This window comes from Magallana gigas, chromosome 1, assembly GCF_963853765.1.
Source record: "Magallana gigas chromosome 1, xbMagGiga1.1, whole genome shotgun sequence".
In the NCBI taxonomy this organism is placed as follows: Eukaryota; Metazoa; Mollusca; class Bivalvia; order Ostreida; family Ostreidae; genus Magallana; species Magallana gigas.
Genome location: NC_088853.1, coordinates 51,330,547 through 51,358,170, shown reverse-complemented (window position 1 = coordinate 51,358,170; position 27,624 = coordinate 51,330,547). Strand labels below are relative to the sequence as shown.

At 33.3% G+C, this 27,624-nt stretch overlaps 2 protein-coding genes across 5 annotated transcripts in view; one reads left to right on the top strand and one right to left on the bottom strand.

Annotated features, from left to right (window-relative positions):
• The first annotated feature begins 615 nt into the window (after positions 1-615).
• The window catches only part of LOC105348389 (uncharacterized), a 54,375-nt gene continuing 27,366 nt past the window's right edge, over positions 616-27,624 (top strand). Inside the window, exons 1-6 of one of the 3 annotated variants that reach the window (XM_066070309.1) lie at positions 616-824; positions 8,354-8,521; positions 8,600-8,701; positions 8,802-8,897; positions 10,609-10,738; positions 10,974-11,110. In XM_066070309.1, the coding sequence (XP_065926381.1) occupies positions 8,416-8,521; positions 8,600-8,701; positions 8,802-8,897; positions 10,609-10,738; positions 10,974-11,110 (571 nt within the window). In that variant the 5' untranslated portion in view covers positions 616-824; positions 8,354-8,415. Of the gene's footprint in view, positions 825-6,371; positions 6,625-8,353; positions 8,522-8,599; positions 8,702-8,801; positions 8,898-10,608; positions 10,739-10,973; positions 11,111-27,624 lie in introns of those variants that run through there. The other 2 variants (XM_066070301.1, XM_066070306.1) reach the window with 2 other exon arrangements.
• On the bottom strand, positions 22,305-26,477 carry LOC117688116 (myb/SANT-like DNA-binding domain-containing protein 4). 2 transcript variants are annotated; one of them, XM_066070286.1, is made up of 4 exons: positions 25,853-26,477; positions 23,149-23,308; positions 22,735-22,816; positions 22,305-22,558 (listed from the first exon to the last, which is right to left on the bottom strand). In XM_066070286.1, exons 1-4 carry the CDS (start codon positions 26,256-26,258, stop codon positions 22,346-22,348), a joined length of 861 nt encoding a protein of 286 aa, XP_065926358.1. In that variant the 5' UTR covers positions 26,259-26,477; the 3' UTR covers positions 22,305-22,345. The 2 variants fall into 2 exon arrangements, with proteins under 2 accessions (XP_065926358.1, XP_065926366.1); XM_066070294.1 differs by having other exon boundaries at positions 22,305-22,540.

Genomic DNA, 27,624 nt, shown 5'->3' with positions numbered 1-27,624 from the left:
GTAATGCGCTGTTTTAAAAGAAACATCCCGTAGGAAAAAATCCTTGCATTCGGTAGAAAAAAGTTACTAAATGCGAAAAATCCACACGATCACGCCCGGTAAAAAACGCAAACCAATTTTTCTTATACACGAACGATTCCACACGATACACGAACGATCACCTAAGGTACACAAACCTTTTAACACAATTGGCCTGTTAACAATAACGCTATCTGATCTAATTCACCGTGGCATATCGTAGAAGTCCTTTTTTCCCCACAGCAGACAGACTTGTTTCAGGACTTGTTTACACATTTCTCCTTGACCCTTTACATTTGTACATTATTTATATTTCGTATTTACGTTTTAATTTTTAAAGTTTAATCTGCATTTGGCTACGTAGGTAGATTAAAAATCTTACGGGGAAAATTTGTTTAATGTATAGAAGTTTTAATACATTCCGTATAAATTTGAAAAAAAAAATATATAAATATATATTAAAAATATGTGTGATTATAGGAAAAAGACTTATTCTTTACACATTACAGGGGGAGGGCTGTAGAGGGTCTGCAGGACGGTGAGGGGTTTATAAAATGATCCATGTATAAGCTACCTAGATTTTTTTAAAAAAATTACGACCCCTTATTTATTAGCGTACATAGACGGAGTTCTCTTCCGACGTCGTTCTACTTTTGAAATGCCAAAGATCAATATCATGCAACAAGATAATGCACACAGGCTTTCCACCCCTATATATTGCCACTTCATCACGTGATCTTACACAAATGCACATAACTATTTAAGTAATATTTTAATTCGTAGATCTGCCACTTTGGATCGTTAAGGTATGTAGAGGTTTAATCAATTTTTAATCGTTAGATACGGATAACTATTTGTACAACAGAATTGTCATGATATCCCCTTGTACACTATACAGTATACAAACAAAGACCGTCGCCGAACCATATAGGAAATTTTGAGATGTAATCCTTTTAAAACCCTTGCCCTTTCTATGTACTGTGACATTTGTAAAAATTCAACTTGATAACAACTGTTTGGGGAGCAATCTCTTTGACGTGTCAACAGAACACAAACTTAAACCATCCTGTAAGAGAAGATCTACTCATACGTGTCCCAATCATTCAAAAAGAAAATTGTAAACTTTTTTATGAATATGACAGCATAATTTGTGTAACCTGTGTTTCTTCTGGTAAACATAAACAGCTGATAAAATTTACGTCTGGAAAAAGATTGAAAACAAAAAAACTGACTTTCCAAAAAGATAGACTAAAGAGTTAGAAGAAAGGTGAAAAACTGGAAGAAAGAATCATTTATTATCCTTATATATAAAGTCGCTTCAAAAAGCTGCCTTTGAAGCGAACTCTTCAAATTAAAACTGAAATCCGACATTAATGAAATGGCCACCAAACTATAAGAAAACCGTCCTCAATTAATAGGAATATAAGAAATGCACGCATAATTTCTCAAATCAAACGGTGTTTTTTGGTCTGATATGTAAAACGAATGATTTCCACCGTTCGTCTGCGTACAGATCAAGAATTGCTGTATTTAGACGAATGTTGCCCCCAAAACTCACAGTTTTCTTTTAAACTTTTATTACTCAGCAGAACAACAAACACAAGATGAAACTCTGCCATTCAGATCTCCCAAAATTGACTGAAAGGTAACTGAAAGGTATATCTCTGCCATTCAGCCACCTTTCCATAACTTTCAGTTATCGTTCTATTGACTGAATATAACTGTTTAATTCTGTGAAAAGAATAGATTATTCAACTGTTTAAATATAGGTGTATTTTCCCGCGACACCATGAATGTTTTCCCGTCAATCTGACTCTTATTTAACTCAAGAACTACTTTCAAACCCCTCTCTCTCTCTCTCTCTCTCTCTCTCTCTCTCTCTCTCTCTCTCTCTCTCTCTCTCTCTCTCTCTCTCTTGCTCATGTTTAAATGAAAAAATGTATGTAATGTGTTAATATAAGTAGCCGTTTTCTAAAAAAAAAAGTAAAATATTAGAGGATTCGTTATTTGCAAAAACGCGTTATTATTTAAAAGTAGCAATAAATACCGTACGCGCTTTCGATCTTTACAATATGTTGACCGTCTATTTTCAAACACAAAATAATGCAAAATTCAGAGAGGTCATTCCTGTTCAGACTATTACATAACCTTCTTGTCTGTGACAGCATCCCTGCTCTGACCACGTGCCGTGAGAAATCTTATCGGATGTTGAGACAACTCTCTCTCTCTTTCTCTCTCTCTCTCTCTCTCTCTCTCTCTCTCTCTCTCGTTCGTTCCAAAAAAACTAATATTTTATATGAATTAGTTAGGTAATATATTTTGCCGTTACTACAATCTGATTAAAATGCAGATTTCTAAATAAGCGCACATGTTGTCTCAACGAACGTTTTCAGCAATATATCATATCAGGGACGTATAAACACTGTGCGTGACTGATCATATGCGCTTTCCTACGAACATGAAGATAAAATAATGCATTATTCATACAGGTATATTAAGAACCACAGGTAGGTAAAGCACAATACAAAAAAAATATCCCTATGTCTGTGCGTGTGTATAATTAGTATATGACACTTCTTGTCTATGAAAGCACCCGTGCTCTGACCACGTGCCGTGAGAAATCTTATCAAAGGTTGAGAAACACCCTCTCTCTCTCTCTCTCTCTCTGTGTCTCTCTCTCTCTCTCTCTCTCTCTGTCTCTCTCTCTCTCTCTCTCTCTCTCTCTCTCTCTCTCTGTACCCATTTTATGAAAAAAGTAAAATTATTAAAAAGGTTCGTTCCCCTCTTTTTTCCTAATCTATGTCCACTTTAGTCTAAAAATTATGCATCATATATTAATTCTATTTGTTTACTTATATTTTACAATGCCAAATACACCAAGTGAATAAAAATGTTAAAAGAAAAATACATATCAGAGTAAGGGACTGTATTTTGTGGCGGAAGGATTTCAAGAATAACATGAACAATTTTCATAACTCAATAGTTTTAAGGTACTGTTACTTTAGCTCCCATATTTTCAGCGCAGTCCAAACTTTCAGATTGTTTGTGTATTACAGTATATTCTTTTTCTTTCGAAAACATATTCAAACAATATTTTGATATTTCTATCAATATTTTTTGTCAAAAAAAGCTTATATTCCATAGAATTAAAAAAAAACAACTCCAAAATGATTAAAGGAAGGAGTCTTTTCTGGATTTCGACTTGTCAAACGTAAAATTGATTAACTGTTCATTAAATCATGATGAAAGGAAATATCACATGTTTCGCAATTCAGAATTGCTGTAGATTAATGAGTCTGTTTTAGCATTTTTAAAACAATAATAGTAACGTTGGATTTATTAACTAATGTGAACTAATAATTTGATAGTTTGGTTTCAGAATTTGTCTTTAAAATAAGATTTTTGCTTATCAAGTTACATTTTTATAAACTTTTTAAAGCGCTCATTTATACATTGATATGTGTGAAAAAATCATTATAATCAGTTTCTCTTTCTTATTAAATGGTCAATACAATAGCTTTTCTGTCAATTTATATCTTTATGTGACATCTTCTTAATACGTAAAAATAAGAAATATTCTAATATTGGAAACATAAAAAATTATCGAATATCTTCAAAATTTAAGAGAATTAGAGGAAATGCGGGCTAAGCTAATATCAATTATAGTTTCAATATTTATTCCCATTTAGTAGTATAATCTGATATACATTCTGATATTCTATCGTTTTATTGAAGAATAGAATCTTCATATCTAAAACAGATGTCTACTTAATTGAAAACAACTACTTTTATTTTTATCATCTTTTAAGTTGAGGAAAAGGGTAGTGCCCTTGACCTGACCTTTATGCAAAAACAAAGCAGTCAAATTTGATTGAACTGATAGAATCTATTGGTTATATGATCTGTTTTACTGTGTCAAAATTTCTTGAATTTCTTATTGAAAGAAGTATGTTTGAGAACGAGAAGACTTCCTTAAAGCACAAAGCACATTTTGAGTGGTATATGTCACTGACGTTCTACTTTCTTTTCTCTTTTCACTCTATATGTGTGCAAAGTTCGCAACAAGCATAGCGGAAAGACACCTCTGATTTATGAAAAGTTCTATTTACTGGATAAGAGACAAATCAATGGCATGGCAACTGGTTTAAAAAAAACTTATTTTTATACATGCAAACCGTAAATCGTCAAATTAACCATGAGACGTAATTTTGCTACTTTGATGCTAATATTTAATTTCCCTGCTCTGCCATGTAAGGCACTTTACCTAAATAGTATAAAACTGTACTTTTTGTATATTCATCAGATATGTTTCACTGAATTTAAATTTGTTCTTTTAAATTGTAATGGGCATCCAAAGCAGTATCAGAATTTATGGATTACCCTGCACCATAATGCCTATGCACAAGAACAAACCTTTTAGTAGATTAATTAACTCCGTTACCAGAAGTTTAACATAAAGATACTACTAATGCAAAAGCAAAAGCCAGCAAATTTTGCAAATAAGACATGTTCCCTCTTGCCTAAAACATCAACGTTATCAATGTTTCGGTTGAAAAGAAGATCCAGGAGCAATGGGGATAAAGGCTTTAAAACAAAATAAAAGTTTACGTTTTCCTACTATTCGTTGAAATAAGTCTATCATACATAAGAGAAGAACAAACAGAAATTGTACTACTGATTTCACCACGAATGCAAGCCCTGCCATCGTAATCTATTGTTTTTAAGATGTTCATTCTCTTTATTGTCCATCGTCCACCATATCCTATTTTGTTAATATCTCTAGTAGGGTTACTGCATTCTTGAACTGCAAAACAATTCCTTCAAAAAGTTGTTTTTAAAAACCACAGAAATAGGTTTTCTTTCAAAAGAAGCTGCCTTTTTACTTTACGAAGCTTGGAGACAAGGAACTATCAGCTTACAAAAGTACTCAGGGGAAAGTGGGTCAGCTGATGTAGTACATGGTTTGCAAGAATCGTGCAATAATCGGCACCAGAGAATAGGACACCGAAACTATGTCTGAATTATTTTTGAAGACACAAGGATTTGAAATATATTTGATCATTTTTAATGGAAAGATGTATAAATTTTAATTTTAGATGTTAAGATAAAAAGATTGATGAGATATGCTCCCGATTTGGATCAGATTTCATTTTTCTATTTTTATTGTTAACAATACTTTAGTAATGTATTTCTAATGATTAACCATAAATTGAGTGTCAGTCATAGAGTTATGAACAAGATACAGAGCTCACAATTCTTTGTTTAATGACAGGTTTACTCCGGGCTTGAGTTCTCAAGTTCAGATTGTTATTGATATCATGAGTAAAATTTGTTCTAAACACAAAAAGTATTATTGAAATGAATTATATCATTCGATAGTTCTACTGTATTATTGAATTAAACTAAATTGGGCTTTTTTCAAAACAGAGGAAATTTGAAGTAAATTTTTTCAGATTTTGTTTTTACTGAAATGTTTCTGGCAGTACTATAATAATAAATGTTAAGATTTTATTGTTAGTCAACATAATTTTGCATATTTTCTGTTGGCTTTATCTCACTTTTTCATTAAGATAAACGTACGATACACATTACAGAAATATTGAAAAATGCTTAAATCGATAAAAGACCATATCTTAATATTTTGATCATTGATCTCACATATATTTTATGCCAGCAGAATAAAGTCAATATACTGTATATAGCGTATTACATTTGGCTGTGTATTCTATATAGCGTTTTTGGCGGAAAATGGCATCCGCTAAATCAAGTACATCGCCAAATTTAAAATATGTAAGTAGATAAGTAGTTACATTTAGAAAATCGCTAAATCAAATCTACGCTAAATTGTTCAAAAATCATATTCCGCCAAACATCGTACACGCCAACTATAATACGTTTACTGTAACTAGTTTAATACTATAGATGTTTTAGCATTATCTTCAAACACATTTTTGTCAAATTCAGTCAAACATCGGTTGGGATTTGAAAACTGATAGAAAAAATTAGGACTGGAATATTTAGATAGCGAGCGAAGCTCGCCGGCGCGCAGCGCCGGCGCGAAGCGAGCTCTACCGGCAAGGCGTGTGTGAATAGAAAATTCGGACTAGTTGCACATTCATTCAACGGATTTTTTTGGCGTCAGTAAATCGGACCAGTAATGCCTTGTTTTAATCGTCCCCGTAGTTCCCTGTAAATATGGTTTCCCATTTCACACTCTCACGAGAACAAGATAAAAGACTATGTTCATCATGCATTGTAAATAAAATAATTCCATTACGTAAGACTAACAGAGTTGTCGCTCCTTCGAGTGACGTCACAATGGATTTCTTGCACATTGATCACACAGAATTTTTTGGCGTCAGTAAATTTCGACCCACAATGCAATTTATCAATGTCGGACGATCTCACTAGACTTGATTCCTTCTCGCGAGAATCAAAGTAAAACTTTTGAGAAACAGATAAATTGTGTAATTTCAAGAATATCATGCTTTTTAAGTAAACAAAACAGTATATTTCACTTAGTTTTTTTCCAGGGTTTTTTCAAAGAGACAGACGACACTTGACCGACGTGAACTTTGACGTTACAATAAGGGGAAATTACTCTAAGTAGTTATTTTAAATCTGTTAGAATATAAATACTAAAATCTTCTCAAAAACTTGCAAAGCTAACGAATGGGGACATCTTTCTTTTTTTTTTAAATAGAAAACAGTTGTAACTTGCTCTCATTTGGATTAATGCTCACATTTATTTTTACAGTAATTAATTTCCAGGAACGATTTTTAAAAGGGGCGCGGCAGCATCATTCAAAAAATATTTACAAGCAAAATGAAAAAGAAATTCTCAAAATCAGGGAAATTCTAATCCGGGTGAGGAATAATGAGTGCGTAGTATGCATTTAGCTCTTTAACTGCTCAATGGTATCTTTATTTTCACATTTATTACATCCTCCCGGGGAGGGGGTCCAAAACCGTTTTTCTTATATGATCAGCAATTTTTTTTATACGTAAATTATATTTTTTTAACGGGGGGGGGGGGGGGGGGGGGCTCTATGATAACAATCTTATATATTATGATTAATGAAAATTTACTAGAAAAAATAGGCATGTTTATATCTTATTTTGCATTCAAATTCATTTACGTTACGTTGATACTTTTATTTTTATTGATTTATTATAATTCATTATTTGATCATATGCTGCGCTCGCCCCAACGGTCGTACCGTAAAACATATTAAATGTCTTTGAACATTTAATGCTTTATATATGTTTAGTGCCATTACCACTCATAAACTGTATTTCATTTTTACAAGAGATTAGCAATTTTCATTATTTTCAAAATTAAGAAAATTAAAGGATTTTTCTTGAGTTTTCAAAAAATATTTGGGGCTATTATCTCAAAAAGTAGGTCATTGACCTACTTTTTTTAAAGTGAAAGGTAACACTATAAAAAAATTTCTAAAACACACAATTGATGGTTTTCATTATCAGCAGTGGAATTTGTTTTCATTCTGAGTAAACGAAACCCTTAAGTAAACAAAGCGTGTGCTTCGTTTTTGTTTACATTTGTCACTGACTGTACCTGTTAAAAATCTTTTTCAAGCTGAGTTCTCTATCTGCTTATTCGATTTGACCATATGTTTAAATTTGTAAAGTTTATCACACTCATTTTAGGTCTAAACCTGGTATTTTCTTTTCTACATTTAAACTGTAACCAAAGACTTGACCTGTAGTTTTTGACACAAAAAAGTCGTCGACTGATAAGCCAGATAAAGTTCTTTTTTTAGTCAAAAGCTACAGGTCAAATCTTTGTAACCAGAGAGGGACAAATAGAATTTACAGCTAGTAATAGCAGAAAACCTTGTTTACTTATGTTTTATTTTAAACATTAATTTTCCATTTTTATATCTGGTCAGAATAACAAAGTAATTGCATTAGCTTAGGACATTTTGTTTCCAAATAATGTAAACTTAAGCTCTGTGGGACACAGAAGAAGAGTTTACTGTAGAAAGCTAACATGACAAAGGAACAAATTTGACACTTTGAATTTGGAAGGTTGAGTTATATCCATATGCACAGACAATGCAATCCTATCAAAACTGGAAACATTATGAATCCATTTTTACGATAGATTTGGGGGGAATGAGTACTAAGCTAATAAATAATAAATATAGTCAAGTAAATTGTTAAATTTTGATCGTGGGAGGTAAGCAATTGTAACGTCCTTGGTTATTACGTGCTTCCTCTTGTAAAAATGCTGAGTGGTTTTAAACTAAACATAATTTTTTATCAAAGTAGTGTCACTCTTAATATTTACCGTTTTGGTTTTTTGTCGAAGGATCACCAAAGAAGATTTAAGGATAAAATTGCACGTCTAAGAACATAGACAGAGGCATTGGAATGGCAATGTTTAAGCCAAAGATGAACCCAGAATATTCTCATGTCCATTCAGAGAATTTTGATTTGTTCCTATCGCCAAATGTGGGAAGGTTGAAAGACATTTTCAGTAAGTGTAAATGATTTAAAATTTCTCTTCTGATTCGCGTTTTCTGCTTATGAAAAAATGTTTCTGTTTCTTTTTCAGACAAATATCTTGATGGATGGGATTTTAAAACAAAAATCAATCTTGCAGATTTCGGAACAAATGACGGAAAAAATATCTTTCCGTTTCTAAGGATAATGATCGGTAGGATACAAATTTTTAATGAATAAATTATACGCATTTGTATCCAATTAAAATCAATATGATGTAATTCTTTCACTATAATTATAACTTTTATTCATAGAACTAATTCGACAAAGATCGGCATCGTGTGAAATATGTGTAACATTGAATGATCAACCCACAAATGATTTTTCCGCTTTGGTTAAGAATGCAGAAGGTTAGTTATTAAGATTGAATTTAACTTTTACATAATATTATGTCATGATAAATGAAATTATTCATTTTATTTTACATTTTAATGGAGACAAAATTTATGCAAATGTTCAATAAGAGATTTGTTTGAATTTTAAGTTACTCTTTACAATATCTAAATAAAACACTTAAATAAAACCTTAAATTTTGCATTGAAGTTTGAACGCTCACAAACTTCAATGCAGAATTTAACGTGCAATTGATTGGACAATATTAAACAAAGAACAATGAAAATTCCTTTAGTGGAGTATTTTTTTATTTGATAACACCTTCCAAATGATGTCATGATTAAGAATATCAGACCATTCATTTTTTTCTAAATACGAAATGTGGTCGTTATACATTGAATACCTTAAATTTAAAACAGTTATATCACAACTATACATAACGCAGAAGGAGCACGTGACCAATTGTGGCGAGGTAGCTATAAATAGCTTTTTTGTCACGTGTATCAGTGTGCAAATGGACATTATCCGTAAGAGGTGTTGTTTGGTGTAACGGGCTGTACAGTAGGTTGCGATCTTATCTTAGATAAGAACGTTATTTAAAGTGCATTTGTGCATTTACCTAAGTTGAGCACTGTTTACACGAACATGGCCAGCCATCGTGCTACCCCTTGACCTCGTTTGTCGACATCATCCGCTACGGACACAAAAGACGACGACAACAACAACAACATTGTTATATTAAACATTAATTATGCATCAACCGCACTTCAAAATGTATCTGACAAAATTGACAAATAAGCTAGAAATAAATAGTTCCGATCAAATCCCCGTCGAGTCTCGGACACAGCAGGTGAGATAACAGATGAAATTTATCTACATTCAATTCATAAAAGCCTTTAAGAAAGAAAACAAAGAATGGTAACAAATAATAGTATATGTAGGGGCATGAAAAATATATTGTCAAAGTTAAAACGCGAAAATTGAAAACACTATCAAGGATGAAATGAAAAAAAAAAAGAATTAAAGATTGTCTGAAAACTTCATTAAAATGTGAGAGAGAAAAAATACACACAGAAATATCAACGAAGAACTGAAGCAAGCCAATATTTATAATAAAGCAAAATGTTCTTTTCTTAATATGGACCTTACTAACATAATAGAAAATTGAAAGAGAAAAAAAGGGTAATCGAAAAATAAGTCATGAACTCGGTATAACAACAGAAATGAAGTAACTTTTCTTTAACGTACAATCTAGTTTTTAAAAAAATAATTTGTTTAAATAACGATTAAAATAGATTTGTTTTAAATCTTGTTTTAGGTCAGCTTTGTTTCTTTGTTAAATACCTCAATTACATCGTGCAAGGACAAGACGTAATAACGCGCGAACTACGTCAGATGTTGTTTTTTGAAGCATGGACAGTTACCTTAATTTCTAATAAACATCATGTAAAATGAGGTGCTTATTTTTTATATATGTTTGTGAGTGGTGTGGTTTGAGTGAATGGTATATATGGTATATATGTATTTGTATCAAATATACATATAAAAGATAAAAAGATAAAAAGAATATAATTTTGTGTTACAATCTTAAAATTTACACTACATTTATACTATTTTTAAGTTTTTCCTCAAATAGTTTGATAGTTATTTCTTTCTTCAATTTTAACCATCAAACATATGTTGATGGTTTTGAAATGAAATTCAAGAGAAAATATATACCATTTCTAGATTTTAAAAAAGAGATGAAGGACGACTTCTTAGCAGTACACACTATTCCTGGAAGCGCATACCACCGCTGTTTACCTGACGAAACCATCGATATTGGAACCTGTTCATTGATGTTGCACTTTCTTTCTGAGTAAGTCGGCAAATTAGTAAACATTAAAGAAAAATCTCTTATTTCTAAGCTCTACGAAAAATATAACAAAGGAGAGAGTCTGATTTGTTTCTAGTAAAACAATAAAAAGCAAGTGTATGAGAGATTTTTTTACCACGGTTTATCGTGAAAAAATGACAATAACAAACCGTGAACCATCTCTAAAATCCATTAAACAATACAACGGCGGTTTTTAAATGCTTATTTGTACATGTAGGTATGTTGTACTTGAAAATGCATTGATGTACGTTCCTGGTCTATTGGTAAGTGACGAAGAAACAACAAAGGTTAGGAGTTTAGCTGCAGAGGATTTGAAAAATTTCATCCGGGCCAGACTCACTGAAATGAAAAAAGGTAATTAACTTGTATCGAAACATTGCAGACTCCAAAGCAATACGTTTGCAAACCAAGGCAGCTGAGGTTAAAACCCGCTTAAATAAAAACGTCTTCCTCTTCTTTATACACAGTACGTGCTACACTGTTGTTGATGTTACCAAGAGAAGCAAGAGTAAATATTCTTGTTTTCCATACATTGGATGATTTTCTTACTTGGGAAAATAACATATATATATATACTTTAATCCTAAAAAGGGAAGAAATGCTCTCCTAAATACAGTTTGTGATACTCTTGAAAGTCTATCAACTGAAGATAACACCCCTAAAAATAAAAGACAACATAATTTATTAAAATCAGAAGAAAATGCTATCACATCGTTGCTCAATGATGATTCTATCGTAATCAAAGAGGCGGACAAAGGAGGAGCAGTAGTACTACAAAAATAAAATACTGGAGATGCTTAACAACAACGAGTTTTATTGCGAAATAGCTGAGAACAATGATAAAAAAACCATTCAAAAAGTGAAACGATTACTTAAAGACCACCAGACTTCCTCCGATATAACAACCAAAGAAGCGGATTTTTTAACGGATTTTGATTTCCGGTAAAGTGTCTTTAATGGACTTCCTAAGATAGATAAGTCTAAAACAATTACTAATGCCATCAAAATGCAAAAAATGCATATATTACTTGTATCAAACCGGACGATCTCAAATTTAGACCTATAGTGGGAGGACCTAACGCTCCAACACAACGACTGAGTCATCTTATGGATATATTACTAAAACCCTTAAGCTCAGAAGTAAAAAGTTATGTTCGAGATGATCTTGATTTCCTGAGATATTTACCAGATAAAGTTAACCAAGATGCAAAGTTGGTCACTGGGATGTAACAAATTTGTATACAAACATAACCACAGATCTCGGTATCAATGCCCTCAAATACTGGATCAATAAATATCCACAAAATATCAACAGCCGTTTCTGCAGAGAGTTTATCCTAGAGGCAAGCAGTTTAGTCCTTAAAAACAACACATTCTCTTTCAACGGCAAACATTATTTGCAGCTTAAAGGAACGGCTATGGGGACTAAAATGGCCCCTACTTATGCCACCCTCACATTAGGATACTTAGAAGAGAAAATGTATGAAAAAGCTAGACGGCAATTTAACCATCAAACCGCACAAAATATAAAAAATGGATGGAAAAGATATCTTGATGACTGTTTTATCATCTGGAACGAGAGCGACGCCAATTTAACAGTCTTTTTAGACATTGTAAATAATCTGGATCCAAACATCAACTTTACGCTAGATGAAAGTGCGATCTGTATTCCATTTTTGGATGTGCTCATTTCTAAATGCGGAGAAAATATAACCACCGACATGTATTACAAACCAACAGATACCAATCAGTACCTTCATTTCAGTTCTTGCCATCCGGGCCATACTAAACGCGCAATTCCTTACAACTTAACAAGGCGAGTATGTACCATAGTTAGCGACAACGAAAAAAGAAATGAACGTTTACATGAATTGAAAGCAAGCCTGATAAAACAATGTTATCCAGTAGGAATCATAGACGATGGTATCAAAAAGGCATTAGCACTGAACAGGGAAAATCTTATTAATCCTCCTGAAAATAACACCTCTGATTTAAAGATATTACCACTCGTAACTACGCATAATCCGAATGATATTAATATTATTCCAGTCGTACGTCAACTTAACAACATTCTACAAACTGATGAAAAAATGTCCGAAGTGCTGAAAAAATATAACTTCATCAACAGTAAAAGACAACCCAGGAATCTCCGAAGGATACTTTGCAAGTCTTCTTTTCAACGTCAATCTTATTCTGTCAGCAAGTGTAACGATCCCCGCTGTGGAACTTGCCAATACATTAAAGTCGGGAAATCGTTCAAGTTCGGGGACAAGGACTTTATTGTTAATGCGAACATGTCTTGTGCCTCTAAAAATGTTATATACAACATTACGTGTAGCGGATGCAACGAATTCTATATAGGAGAAACTGGAACAACCCTACGCACCCGTATTCGTATACACAAACAACACGTCAATCAACCCGAGTACAGAAAAATTAAACTTAGTGAACATCTTGATATTTGTGGCCACGGACAATTTTCAGTTTTTCCGTTTTATAAACTTTATACTGACAATGCAATTGAACGAAGGGAAAAAGAAAAACATTTTATAAAGTCACTAAAACCTTCGTTAAATAGTTTGATATAGACTGTTTCATCGTCTCTGATTTTGTTTTACTGTATATAACGCTATATTTGCATTTCCATTGTTCTTTCCCACTATAAGCCCATACGGAGGAGCTGCAATTATTTCTCTATAATCGCAATTGCTCTGTCAGTATACTATGACGTCATAAAGGTGTAACGTTAAATATACTTTTCCATGACGTTATAGATTTAAACCACTATACGATACATCATGTGTTTTTCTCCAACTCCATTAAAATTGACGTATTTACATGTAATATTAAAACATGTTCTTGATAACATTTTAAAGCAATTACTGTTATAACATATCATTGATTCTGTTAACAAATCTATGTGAATTACATAGTCTGAATGTTTACTTTTGATGTAATAGCTAAATGTCAAGGTCTAGCTAGGCTAATACAGGGTATTTGCGAGTGGTAAAATGCAAATATAAGTAATAAACAACGATTATTTAGTGAACATGGCGTTATGAATAGCAACTGCTCTGCTGGCATATTTTCCATGATGCGCTAGCGCGCATCATGGAATATGCCAACAGAGCAATTGCTATTCATAACGCCATGTTCACTAATTAACGTTGTTTATTTCTTAAATATAACTTTATTCTATGATTGTTTCCTTCAATAAGCATTATGACGTCATAGTATTATTGTTGACGTTATCACTAGGTAACGTAATTACGTCATAGTTTTAACGACTGTAAAACGTCTGAAGATTTTTAACAATGAAAGCGCTTATGTTTTGCAGTTAGTGTTGCTTTTTTTCTTTTATTATATATATATATATATATATATATATATATATATATATATATATATATATATATATATATCCAAAGTCTCTTTTTCAATGAATAATAAAAATCTTTTAAAACACTGTTTCAAAATATTTCTATCGTGTTACCGGTCTTCATCAGTCGGTGTTTATTGTCTATAGCAACACAACGTAGAACATATACTATGACGTCACAATGTTAATACAGTCTGGCAAGTGACGTCATACAACAATATTGCGCCAAAAACATATGAAATATAGGTGAGAGTCTATAGTAAGCACATTGATAGCCGTAATTAGTACATAAACAAGTAAAATATGAAAATTGTATAGATAACGGGACATAAAATAATGGAAATGTCTATACAAACTACTAATAATGTAGTCTAAAGACAATAATGTTCCCTTTTGTTGATACCAAAAGGCATATAAGTATTTAATTTTTTCTTCCACAAATTTTCTCTGAATTTTCTGTAAGTTTCATCTTTGTACAATTTTTCGATACCTATTACAGAATAATCCTCAACTGTATGTTCGTCCGTATAAAAATGCATTGCTTCAGGGTCGTTAGTGTCTCTCCTGATCAGTGACAAATTTAAAACATGTCTTTGATATAAAGTCACCCCCGTTTCCCCAACATATACAATTTTGTTACACTTTTTACAAAACACCCCATAAATAACATTACTTGACTTGCAATCGATATGATTTTTAACTTGATACGTTTTGCCCTTAGAATCTTGAAATTGGCCAGAACAAATAATATATTTACACATAACACATTTTTTTGCACCACACGTGTTGTTTTTTAAAACAGAGGTTATTATGTTTCTTATGGACCAATATGTCTTTCAAGTTTTTGTTTCTCCTGAATGCCACTGTAGGTGTGTTATGAAACGCAAGTTTTAGGCGGTCGGAATTTTCGAGAATTTTTTGACGTTTCTTTAATATTTGATGAATATTTGGTAGTTCTCTGGAATAGTTTAACACAAACGGAACACGGTTACACTCTTTGTTATTTTTTCTGTAGTTCAATAAATCCGAGCGGTTGAATTTATCCACCTTCGCCAGCTGATCCTCGACCTCCTTGTTGGAATATCCACATTTGTGTAAATTAGTTTTAATTTTCTCCCGTTGTTTGAAATATCCCTCATCTGTTGAGCAGATTCGGCGCGCACGGATACCCAGTCCAAATGGTATAGATTTTTTTGTAGATTCAGGATGGCTGGATTTTTTATTTAGGTACATGTGTTTGTCAGTGGGTTTACTGTACAGGTCGGTAGAAAGAAATCCCTTTTCAATAGAAATATTTACATCTAGGAACTCTATGCTAGATTTAGAAAAGCGTAGATCAAGCTGAATATTTGGGTGTATACCATTTGCCATTTTATGGAAATGTAGGAGATCGGCTTCTGTCCCTGACCAGATTCCAAATATGTCATCGATATATCTAACATGAAAAAGAGGTTGTACGTTACACTGTTCCAAAAGAATACGTTCCCAATCCCCCATATATATACATGCATAGTTTCTGCCAAGTTTGGATCCAATAGCAGTTCCTTCTGTTTGAATATATTGTTTGTTGTTAAAACTAAAATTGCTATTTTCCAGGACAGCATCCATCATCTGTAAAATGGTATTTGTGTCAACTTCTTTTTTCTGTCGTTGATTTAAAACTTTTACTATTACTTCCCGCGCTTCTTGTCTGGGTATACTGGGATACAGCGCTTTCACGTCCATACAAACTAATATTGAGGAATTGGATAATGGTTGATTTACGGTAGAAAGTTTTCTTAAAAAATCTGTAGTGTCTTGTACATAACATTTTAACGATCGGTTTGCCTCCTCCAATTGCGATTCTACATATTCTGCAAGCTTCTCTGTTGGATGTTGGCGGCCATTTACTATTGTTCTAAATGAATGGTTTTCCTTATGAATTTTTGGATTTGCCTGTAGTTTTCCTGAAGATATTTCTGTAGGTAAAAGATAATGTCGTAATTCAGACGTGATGGATCCTTTTTTATACATATTGTTAATTAGTTTCTTAATTTTGTTAGTGATTTGTTTGCTTTTATCTACTTTAACTTGATCATATGACGCACTGTTAATCATTTCATTCTCCAACTGGTCGACGTACTTATTGGTGTCCATCACTACTATCCCAGATCCCTTGTCTGCTGGTCTAATAATTATGCTTTGATCATGTAATAATTCCCTCATTGCTTTGTCTTCTGAAACAGTTATGTTACTTGAAAATTTTCTATTTAACCCCCGGATAACGTCTTCTTTAACTTGTCTGATGTATTCATCCAACCACTTGTCTCTTCCCTCTTCTGGTGTCCAATTATTCTTAGAGTTTTTATGATTAATAGTACCTACATCTTGTGAAGAAATGTCATTTTCTTCGTCAATGAAATACTCCCGAAGCCACATCCCACGTTCCCAAGTCTGCTGATCTGTTAGTAACTGTGTGAAATCAATATTTTTTCTAGTTGGTACAAATTTTAATCCTTTTTTCAATAAACTCATTTGATCTGCAGTAAGTTTTTTTGATGATAAGTTAATAACTTCCATGTCACATGTTTCAGCTACTGTTTTTGGTGAACACACTTCCGGTTCGTTGGCCTGAGAAGTTATTTCGTCAATATTAGCGTGTACTGATGGTTGGTAATTCTCTTCTTCAGGAGAGGGTGATAAGTTGCAAATACATGGGCGATGTGAGGTCTTAATTAAGTTAAAATGATTTGACGAATAATTAAAACAAATAAAATCTTTCTTATGATTACATTCACCAAGCGGATATTTCTGCCACTGCGATTGTCCATTGAAATATGTCTTAACAAAAATGTCTTTATCAAAACGATAAGGTGTAGCGATGTTAACATAGATAGGCAATGTGAAATTTTGCGGCAAAAACTCGGCAAGAAACAATTTATGGCTGCCATTTCATCCATCAAAGATAATGTTGATGCCAGTGCTAACCGACTTCATAGGTTAAAGAGTAAGAAACCCTCAGCACTGTCTAGGATTCCAGTAGTTAATCATAACATTTCGGACATATCGGAAAATACTTCTATACATACAGTGGACAATACTATTAGAGATGATACATCTACAGAAATTTCAGTAGAGGTAGACGGAAATTGTTTTTATAGATGCATTGCGTACAATCTTTATGATAATCAGGATCTCCATCCAAATGTAAGAAACACCATTGTTCAAGAATTGAGTTCCAATAGACTATTTTACAGAGAATTTGTGGATGGGGATTTTGACACTCAATTGAACAACGTCAAGTCATTAGATGGCAGTGTGGCCTCCTGGGCAGAAATCATCGCTACATCTTATCGTTTTGATAAAGACATTTTTGTTAAGACATATTTCAATGGACAATCGCAGTGGCAGAAATAACAGCTTGGTGAATGTAACCATAAGAAAGATTTTATTTGTCTTAATTATTCGTCAAATCATTTTAACTTAATTAAGACCTCACATCGTCCATGTATTTGCAACTTATCACCCTCTCCTGAAGAAGAGAATTACCAACCATCAGTACACGCTAATATTGACGAAATAACTTCTCAGGCCAACGAACCGGAAGTGTGTTCACCAAAAACAGTAGCTGAAACATGTGACATGGAAGTTATTAACTTATCATCAAAAAAACTTACTGCAGATCAAATGAGTTTATTGAAAAAAGGATTAAAATTTTACCAACTAGAAAAAATATTGATTTCACACAGTTACTAACAGATCTGAAGACTTGGGAACGTGGGATGCGGCTTCGGGAGTATTTCATTGACGAAGAAAATGACATTTCTTCACAAGATGTAGGTACTATTAATCATAAAAACTCTAAGAGTAATTGGACACCAGAAGAGGGAAGAGACAAGTGGTTGGATGAATACATCAGACAAGTTAAAGAAGACGTTATCCGGGGGTTAAATAGAAAATTTTCAAGTAACATAACTGTTTCAGAAGACAAAGCAATGAGGGAATTATTACATGATCAAAGCATAATTATTAGACCAGCAGACAAGGGATCTGGGATAGTAGTGATGGACACCAATAAGTACGTCGACCAGTTGGAGAATGAAATGATTAACAGTGCGTCATATGATCAAGTTAAAGTAGATAAAAGCAAACAAATCACTAACAAAATTAAGAAACTAATTAACAATATGTATAAAAAAGGATCCATCACGTCTGAATTACGACATTATCTTTTACCTACAGAAATATCTTCAGGAAAACTACAGGCAAATCCAAAAATTCACAAGGAAAACCATTCATTTAGAACAATAGTAAATGGCCGCCAACATCCAACAGAGAAGCTTGCAGAATATGTAGAATCGCAATTGGAGGAGGCAAACCGATCGTTAAAATGTTATGTACAAGACACTACAGATTTTTTAAGAAAACTTTTTACCGTAAATCAACCATTATCCAATTCCTCAATATTAGTTTGTATGGACGTGAAAGCGCTGTATCCCAGTATACCCAGACAAGAAGCGCGGGAAGTAATAGTAAAAGTTTTAAATCAACGACAGAAAAAAGAAGTTGACACAAATACCATTTTACAGATGATGGATGCTGTCCTGGAAAATAGCAATTTTAGTTTTAACAACAAACAATATATTCAAACAGAAGGAACTGCTATTGGATCCAAACTTGGCAGAAACTATGCATGTATATATATGGGGGATTGGGAACGTATTCTTTTGGAACAGTGTAACGTACAACCTCTTTTTCATGTTAGATATATCGATGACATATTTGGAATCTGGTCAGGGACAGAAGCCGATCTCCTACATTTCCATAAAATGGCAAATGGTATACACCCAAATATTCAGCTTGATCTACGCTTTTCTAAATCTAGCATAGAGTTCCTAGATGTAAATATTTCTATTGAAAAGGGATTTCTTTCTACCGACCTGTACAGTAAACCCACTGACAAACACATGTACCTAAATAAAAAATCCAGCCATCCTGAATCTACAAAAAAATCTATACCATTTGGACTGGGTATCCGTGCGCGCCGAATCTGCTCAACAGATGAGGGATATTTCAAACAACGGGAGAAAATTAAAACTAATTTACACAAATGTGGATATTCCAACAAGGAGGTCGAGGATCAGCTGGCGAAGGTGGATAAATTCAACCGCTCGGATTTATTGAACTACAGAAAAAATAACAAAGAGTGTAACCGTGTTCCGTTTGTGTTAAACTATTCCAGAGAACTACCAAATATTCATCAAATATTAAAGAAACGTCAAAAAATTCTCGAAAATTCCGACCGCCTAAAACTTGCGTCTCATAACACACCTATAGTGGCATTCAGGAGAGACAAAAACTTGAAAGACATATTGGTCCATAAGAAACATAATAACCTCTTTTTTAAAAAAACAACACTTATGCGAGCCGTGTGGTGCAAAAAATGTGTTATGTGTAAATATATTATTTGTTCTGGCCAATTTCAAGATTCTAAGGGCAAAACGTATCAAGTTAAAAATCATATCGATTGCAAGTCAAGTAATGTTGTTGATGGGGTGTTTTGTAAAAAGTGTAACAAAATTGTATATGTTGGGGAAACGGGGTGACTTTATATCAAAGACATGTTTTAAATTTGCCACTGATCATGAGAGAAACTAACGACCCTGAAGCAATGCATTTTTATACGGACGAACATACAGTTGAGGATTATTCTGTAATAGGTATCGAAAAATTGTACAAAGATGAAACTTACAGAAAATTCAGAGAAAATTTGTGGAAGAAAAAATTAAATACTTATATGCCTCTTGGTATCAACAAAAGGGAACATTAATGTCTTTAGACTACATTATTAGTAGTTTGTATAGACATTTCCTTTATTTTATGTCCCGTTATCTATACATTTTTCATATGTTACTTGTTTATGTACTAAATACGGCTATCAATGTACTTTCTATAGACTCTCACCTATATTTCATATGTTTTTGGCGCAATATTGTTGTATGACGTCACTTGCCAGACTGTATTAACATTGTGACGTCATAGTATATGTTCTACGTTGTGTTGCTATAGACAATAAACACCGACTGATGAAGACCGGTAACACGGTCGAAATATTTTGAAACAGTTTTTTTTTAAAATTTTTATTATTCATTGAAAAAGAGACTTTGGATATATATATATATATATATATATATATATATATATATATATATATATATATACTCCAAAAATAAATAGTATAAATCCACACACGTAGTATTACATGAAAAAAATCACAACACCGAAATAAACTCAACTAGTTTCATTTTAAATCATCGGGATCCGGTTGCACGAACGTTAGTTAAATTTAACTAGCCGTTAACTTGACGTTAACGTGACGTTAAAATTAACGGCGAGTTAAATGGGTTGCACGAACGTTAACTAATAGTTAAAGCTTAGTTTATTATCTAATTTAACTTAAAGATTTAACTCAGGTTACCTAGGTACAATAAATATTTAATTGAACATTAAAATCAAAATGGCGGATCTGTTGTTATTTGGAAACGTGTTTGTGGAGAAGAAAAAAAGAAACTACAGAGAGAGAATAGAAATGACAGACTTGAGCGATACGCAAATCCGATCCCGATTTCGATTTCGACGAGATTCGATTACGTATATTTCGGACATTGTGCGTTATGATCTGCAGAGAGCAACAAAACGAAGTCAGTCCATATCGGTGGAAATGCAGGTACTTGTTATCAGAATACACATTCATAAAATTAAAACAATATCATCACAAAATAATCATTATACTACCATATATATATAAACACATACTGGACCAATTATTAAAATGCTAAGTTACATGCAAAGTGAGGTTTTATGCTTTGTACATTGCATACCTATAAATTTGACGCATCGGGCCGAGAAATACATATCTCTTTTTATCCTTGGTAAACTGTTTATTAAATTGTTTATGAAATGAAAATTGTCGATCTTAAATTATACATATTATCAATGCAAACATCTAGAAAGAAAAATGAAAACGTTAGCGAATATGAACGCTGTAAAATGACGTCATTTTTGATACTTTGATTATGACATCAGTACTTTATAAATACAAGGATTGCTAACATCGATGATAGTACCATGTGCCCCCTCTGATCCTATTCAAAAACACGTGAAAAAATACATGTTACATAAAACTATATCAAACCTTGCAGGTTATGCTGGCTCTACGTTTTTATGCCTCTGGAAGCTTTTTGGAAGTTATCGGAGATACCATGGGGTTTGATAAAAGTACAGTCAGCAGGGCTATCGACGATGTTACTAATGCACTTATTGCAAAGAAAGATAGATTTATAAAATGGCCTAATCATGAGGAAATTTTGAAATCCAAGCAAAATTTTTTTTCACGGGGTGGATTTCCAGGAGTAATTGGCTGTATAGATGGAACCCATGTCCGAATACAAGCACCTTTTGAAGATGAGGCCGTGTATGTGAACAGTAAGGGTTTTCATTCCATCAATGTACAGGCCATTTGTGACCATGAAGGTACTTACTATAATATAGTCTACATATATTATCTCATTACAAATTGGTTAAATAGAGAGTATATTAAACCCAGATAGAAAACCTATCATAATTTTTCATAACACCTTCAACAGGGAAATTCATTAACATTGATGCTCAGTGGCCTGGCAGTACCCACGATAGTCACGTATTTCGGACATCCGAGGTGTGTACCTTCTTGGAAGAAAACCACCGTGGTGTCGAAGATGGCTACCTCATTGGTGACAGTGGCTATGCGTGTTCTAGGTTTTTAATCACGCCTTATCTATATACATCCTGCAAACCTGTCAGAGGAAGCATTTAATACGGCTCATTGCCGTACACGCAACGCTGTAGAGAGAGTCTTTGGTTGGTGGAAAAGAAGGTTCCACGTCTTGCATAGCGAAATCAAGATGAAGCCTGCAAAAGTCTGTAAAATAATTGGTGCCTGTGCCATTCTGCACAACATCGCCATATCTCTTAAGGAGGAGATGGATGATGAGGACGAAGAAGACGTCAACGCCGCTGTTCATTTGGCTTATTGGGGACCTGAGGACGGAAGAGCAATCAGGAACTTTATAACCAGGACCTACTTCTAAAATGAATGCATAACAAAAATAAATTTTGAGAACCATTCATATTATTTATGTAATGATTTAAAACTGCAACTGTTTTATAAGTAGTACATGCATGCTTTTTTTTTATTCGTCAGTTATGGCTTGTAGTGCTAGCAAAGCATTTTCATTCTGAGTTACAGTCTGCTTCAGGCATTCGATCTGCAGCGCCAGCTTCGAATTCTGTAATTCCATATTCTGCTTCTCGAGGTCCGCCCGTTCGAGGTCCTTCTGTAGCTTCATGTTCTGCAGTTCGATGTTTTTTTTCTGACAGCATAGAACCTTGAGAATGATCATTTTCTATATAAAATACGACAATGTAATATGTGTCGTTTACTGCTGATCTCTTTTTTAAAAGTGTTAATAAATATATCATTTCTTATCCAGCAAATTAAAATCAGTAAACTACATGTGAGAAGTACAATTTCCAACGACAGTATGAAACCAGGATAAATGCACAATGCTTATTATTTTACCTCATACTGCATCTTCTGAAGCTGTTCAAATGAGATCTTTCTTCTTTTTATCTGCACATGAGAAGTAGTTTTATCTCCTTCGCTATATTTTAAAAAAGCAAAGAAAAAAGTAAGTGAATTAGCTATTAATATATATACATATATATGTGTAAAAATCTGTATCATCAACCGATTGCATGGTTACTCAATTCACTTACTGATTAACCTATTAGGAATTTACATGACAAGACAACAGATTCTAATTAAAGTTGGAATTGTAAAACCGCTCCTCTATATATACAATATGCTATATATAAGCGTACGAGTGGTTTTCTAAGTCTAATTTTAATTAGACTGAATTTAACGTAGTCTTATAAAATCATGTACACACACATGTAAATGAACTATATACGCAGCATTCAAGTTGCACAATACCTTGCAATGTTTGGTTCACTCGTGCATGCAGACTCAACTGCCTGTTCCGCTACTTCCTCCGTGCTAGGTGCCGTTGCCTTTAGACTGAAATCGAGGGTAGAACAAGTGGACTCGAAGGTAGAACTGCTGGTCGAAGCGGATTTGGGAGAGGAGGGCATCTCTGCTATAGCAAACACATTAGATTAAAATCAACACATATATAATTATATCTTATTCGATTGTGTGTTTACCTCACTTTTTTTTTGTTCATGATAAACTTTGCCTATCTAGACCGATTCAGAAAACAGTCCAATTAGAAGGGGAGAAATCTATGCATAAAACGTACAATTTTAAATTGTTTAAAACATTATTTGGATAGGTAGGGGAGACGATCAAACCCATCGGAGGTAGACTTCATTTCACTTCATTTGAGAGAGAGAGGAGAGAGAGAGAGAGAGAGAGAGAGAGAGAGAGAGAGAGAGTACTCATTACTCAAAAACAAAAACAAAAAGCGGGAGCCTATAATTTGGTCCACTACCGAAGGCCGAGTATAATTGGAATGCGTGCAACTTTGCAGACCTTTTCTTTCCATGCTGCTGTTTGTGCAAAGTAAAATTTCATTAGTACTGTGTTTTTAATCAAAATAAACATCATCGGTACCATATATGCCTTATATTCTTTTTAAAGACATAAATCATAAATCGGGTGAAATCAAAAGAAGTACTCACTTTATATATTTTGTTTTATCAGGAGTTAATAAAAAATAAGAGATGAAGAGGGATGGGGCGCTGAAAAATTACATTTATATGGAATGTTAATTCTAGAACAAAATTTTAAACATTTGTTTTTCTAAAATTCCATCTGGTGACTTTTTACAGTAGTTTTTATGCATGTTAAAGAACAAACAGAACCTTTGGACAGAAATGCAAAAAATAGTAATTTATTTGGAGATGATAGTAATGCTGAGTTCGAGTTCATGGAGTTGAGAAATTGTATTGAAGACTTTAGTGTACCCCCCCCCCCCCTACCCCAAAAGAAAACTCCTGATACTCCTTTCTTCACATTTTCTGTCTTCTTCCTCAGAGCATTTCCAACTTCCAACAGACATTCTGTATTGAAACTGATTTTTAACCGCGTTTGTTAAATTGGTTTGTTAAATTGGACACCGCTCATCGACGGTCATTGTCAACACTTTCACATGGATGTTATTATCTGTTTATTACCGCACGGACTTTATTTCTTAGCCATTTTTGGTCACAAATGAATGCATTCAAACAACATATATTGTTTGTACAGGCACAAATACAGCGATAAATGAAATAAAGAGTTCAAGGAGTGCAATATACATTATAAAATACCTTTTATTCCTTGAGTTGTGTGTATAATTTTATTAATAAATAGTATTTAATAATATCAATGTTTCAATCACCCAATTTTATCATAATTATAGTTTAGACAGCTCAGTTTAGCAATACCCCCACCCGCTTTTTACTCTTTATAATATCGAAAAGGTTAGGTATACGCACAAGTATAGAAAAAAATCTTGACATATGAACGCATGTAAATAGATGAAAATAAAGAAAATTGGTAAATTCAAATGCGTGTCTTAATAAATGTCTCAAAATTTCTTACACTTGGGTTAATTTTGCGAAAGGAATTTGATATATCTTTTGATTGTCATTATAGTCAGATTTTATGACAATCGATAAATTTCATTGTTCTATATAAATTTGATAGTTTTGTGAAATCCAGCTCTGATTGATTAAGAATTTGACTTCAGAAATACTATGCTTATGTCCTTTCCGATATATTTCATTTTATCAAATAAAATATACAACATGACTACTTTGTCATGTTGTATATCTTATTTGATGAAATTAAATATATCGGAAAGGACAGATAATTATGTTTATTAACAGTGTTTAATTAAATGTATACAAGTTAAATTGTTTAGTGTAGAATATTAGTAGAGGAATTTTTAGTCATAGTTTGTTTGATAAAGTAGAGTAGATGTTTTGATTTATTGATCTCAATATTTTGTTCAGGTTTACAGTTTACAGCAATAGACCCTATACACATATATTGCCTTTTGCATGGGAAACACCCTTTTTATGCCCCACTTGTGACGTCATATTTGTATTTAAATTAGCATTTTGATGTATCAAGGCTATGCGATCCTGAATTTGAATGGGTATCCAAAATGGTTCCAAATCAACTGTTGGTATATGAAAGGATATGGATACTTATGCGTAATGCGGATCCAGTGACATTTAAGACACATTTGAATATTTCAATCGGTAGTATACCACATTCGGAACCTGTGATCATGTATGCAGCGACAATGTAAGACTTTCATTTTTATTTGTCTATTAGGCTATACATATTGTACATAGGCCTATAATTCATAGTGTACATGTGATTTGATTTGTAAGTAATGAATCATTGCATTGATAAAACAGTATATAAAGACGGAGAAAATCACATCATTAGATCTGAAACAATTCAGCCTGAATCTCTCTAGAGTGTTTATAATATGACGTCATCAATCAGTTCGCATTGTCAGCCGACAATGTAAACAATCAAACAAGCGTTGATAAATGGGGAAATGTTTAATTACTACACTATAAGAATTTGAGTACACATAGAATTTTATTAGTTCAAGTTGATTCTAAACTAAGAACAAGTTTCCTGTCCATTTAATATTTCAAAATTAAATATACTGTACCTGATGTGGTTGGCATTGATGACTCGAACCCCCCAGCAATTCCGCTGAAATTAGGTCTATCCTTCATAAGGTCGATAATCTTCTCCTCAGCGGCAGTTGGGGGTTTTAGTGGAGGACCTCCGCCCGTTTTTCTCGCATGTTTGCGGGCCTCGGTGAAGGTCTTTTTCGCCCCCTGCTGCAGGTTCCCCCACTTGAACTTAACCTGCTCTACTGATCTGCGTTGAACGCCCACCGCATTAACTAAATCGGTAACCTCTGCCCATTTGCTGTTCTTTTTTAAATTGGTAATTAAATTACTCTGCTTCGCCTTGAGTACTTCCTCATTTTTTTCGACGAAATCGGTTAGAATTGTGATTTCGGCCAAGGACCAGTTACTGCTTCGTTCTCGTTTGACTGCGACAGCCATTTACACTACCGTAGGTAAGGTAACACGCGCGTGCAGACGATTTTAACACAGAGTTAACTAATAAACATCAATTAAATCTGAGTTAGCTAATTTATTTTTAATTTATTTTCGAACAACAAAAATTTAACTGACAGTTAGCTAACTAGCCGTTAAGTATTTAACGGCAAGTTACGGCATTAACTAGCCGTTAATTTAACTAACGTTCGTGCAACCGGATCCGGGAGTTTAACAACATGTTGCTAAGTTACACAAATACACATACATACGAATACATATTTCTTATTGTGACGTCATAAAACGCTAGTATTATGTTACCTTATGTAGCCGAATTGATTATGACGTCATAATATAAAGATATACATTAATTACGGGAAAATAAAATTCTCCATACAAATAATAGAAATATATAAAATAATTACGGGAAACACTTTTTATCTGATACATTATATAATTATTAGGCATTTAAAACGGGTCTATATTTGTTGATAAACAGTTTTTCTTTTGCCTCACGTTCTTTTTCTGTGGTATCCCTCAGAAACTTGTAAAAAGGAAAAACGGTAAAATTAGGACTTTTATTCCTTGCACAGTTCCTTATATGTTCACTGACGGACGTACATTGGTGTTTAGGTTCCCTGATTTGTTGTCGGTGCACGGTCATCCTGTGTCTCAAGGTGTCTCCTGTCTGACCGATATAATTTTCACCGCAACCAGCGCAACGTATGACATAGATAAGGTTTGAACTAGTGCATGACATGGAGGTTTTGATGGAAAAATCGCTTCCGGTTTTAAAATGAAATGTGGATCCTTCTGTCAGATATGGGCATGTACTACATCTGGGTTTTTCACATTTTTTGATGATGGGTGGTTCCTGGATTTTACTGGAAAACGATGCTCTGGTAAAATCCAGGAACCACCCATCATCAAAAAATGTGAAAAACCCAGATGTAGTACATGCCCATATCTGACAGAAGGATCCACATTTCATTTTAAAACCGGAAGCGATTTTTCCATCAAAACCTCCATGTCATGCACCAGTTCAAACATTATCTATATATATATATATATATATGTTTTGCCTCGAACTAGAAAATATATATATATATATATATATATATATATATATATATATATATATATATATATATATATATATATATATATATAGTTAAATCCAAAAAATATCGCAGTGTCCGGTTTTATATATAGAAAATTTGAAAAACGAAAGACAACACAGAGTAAAACGTTAGCGCTTTCATTCAATCTTCAGACGTTTTTAAAATAACAATTACGTTACTTGGTGACGTCTACAATACAATGACGTCATAGTTAAAGTTAACGTAGTAGAGGGATATTTCCGCGTAATCTA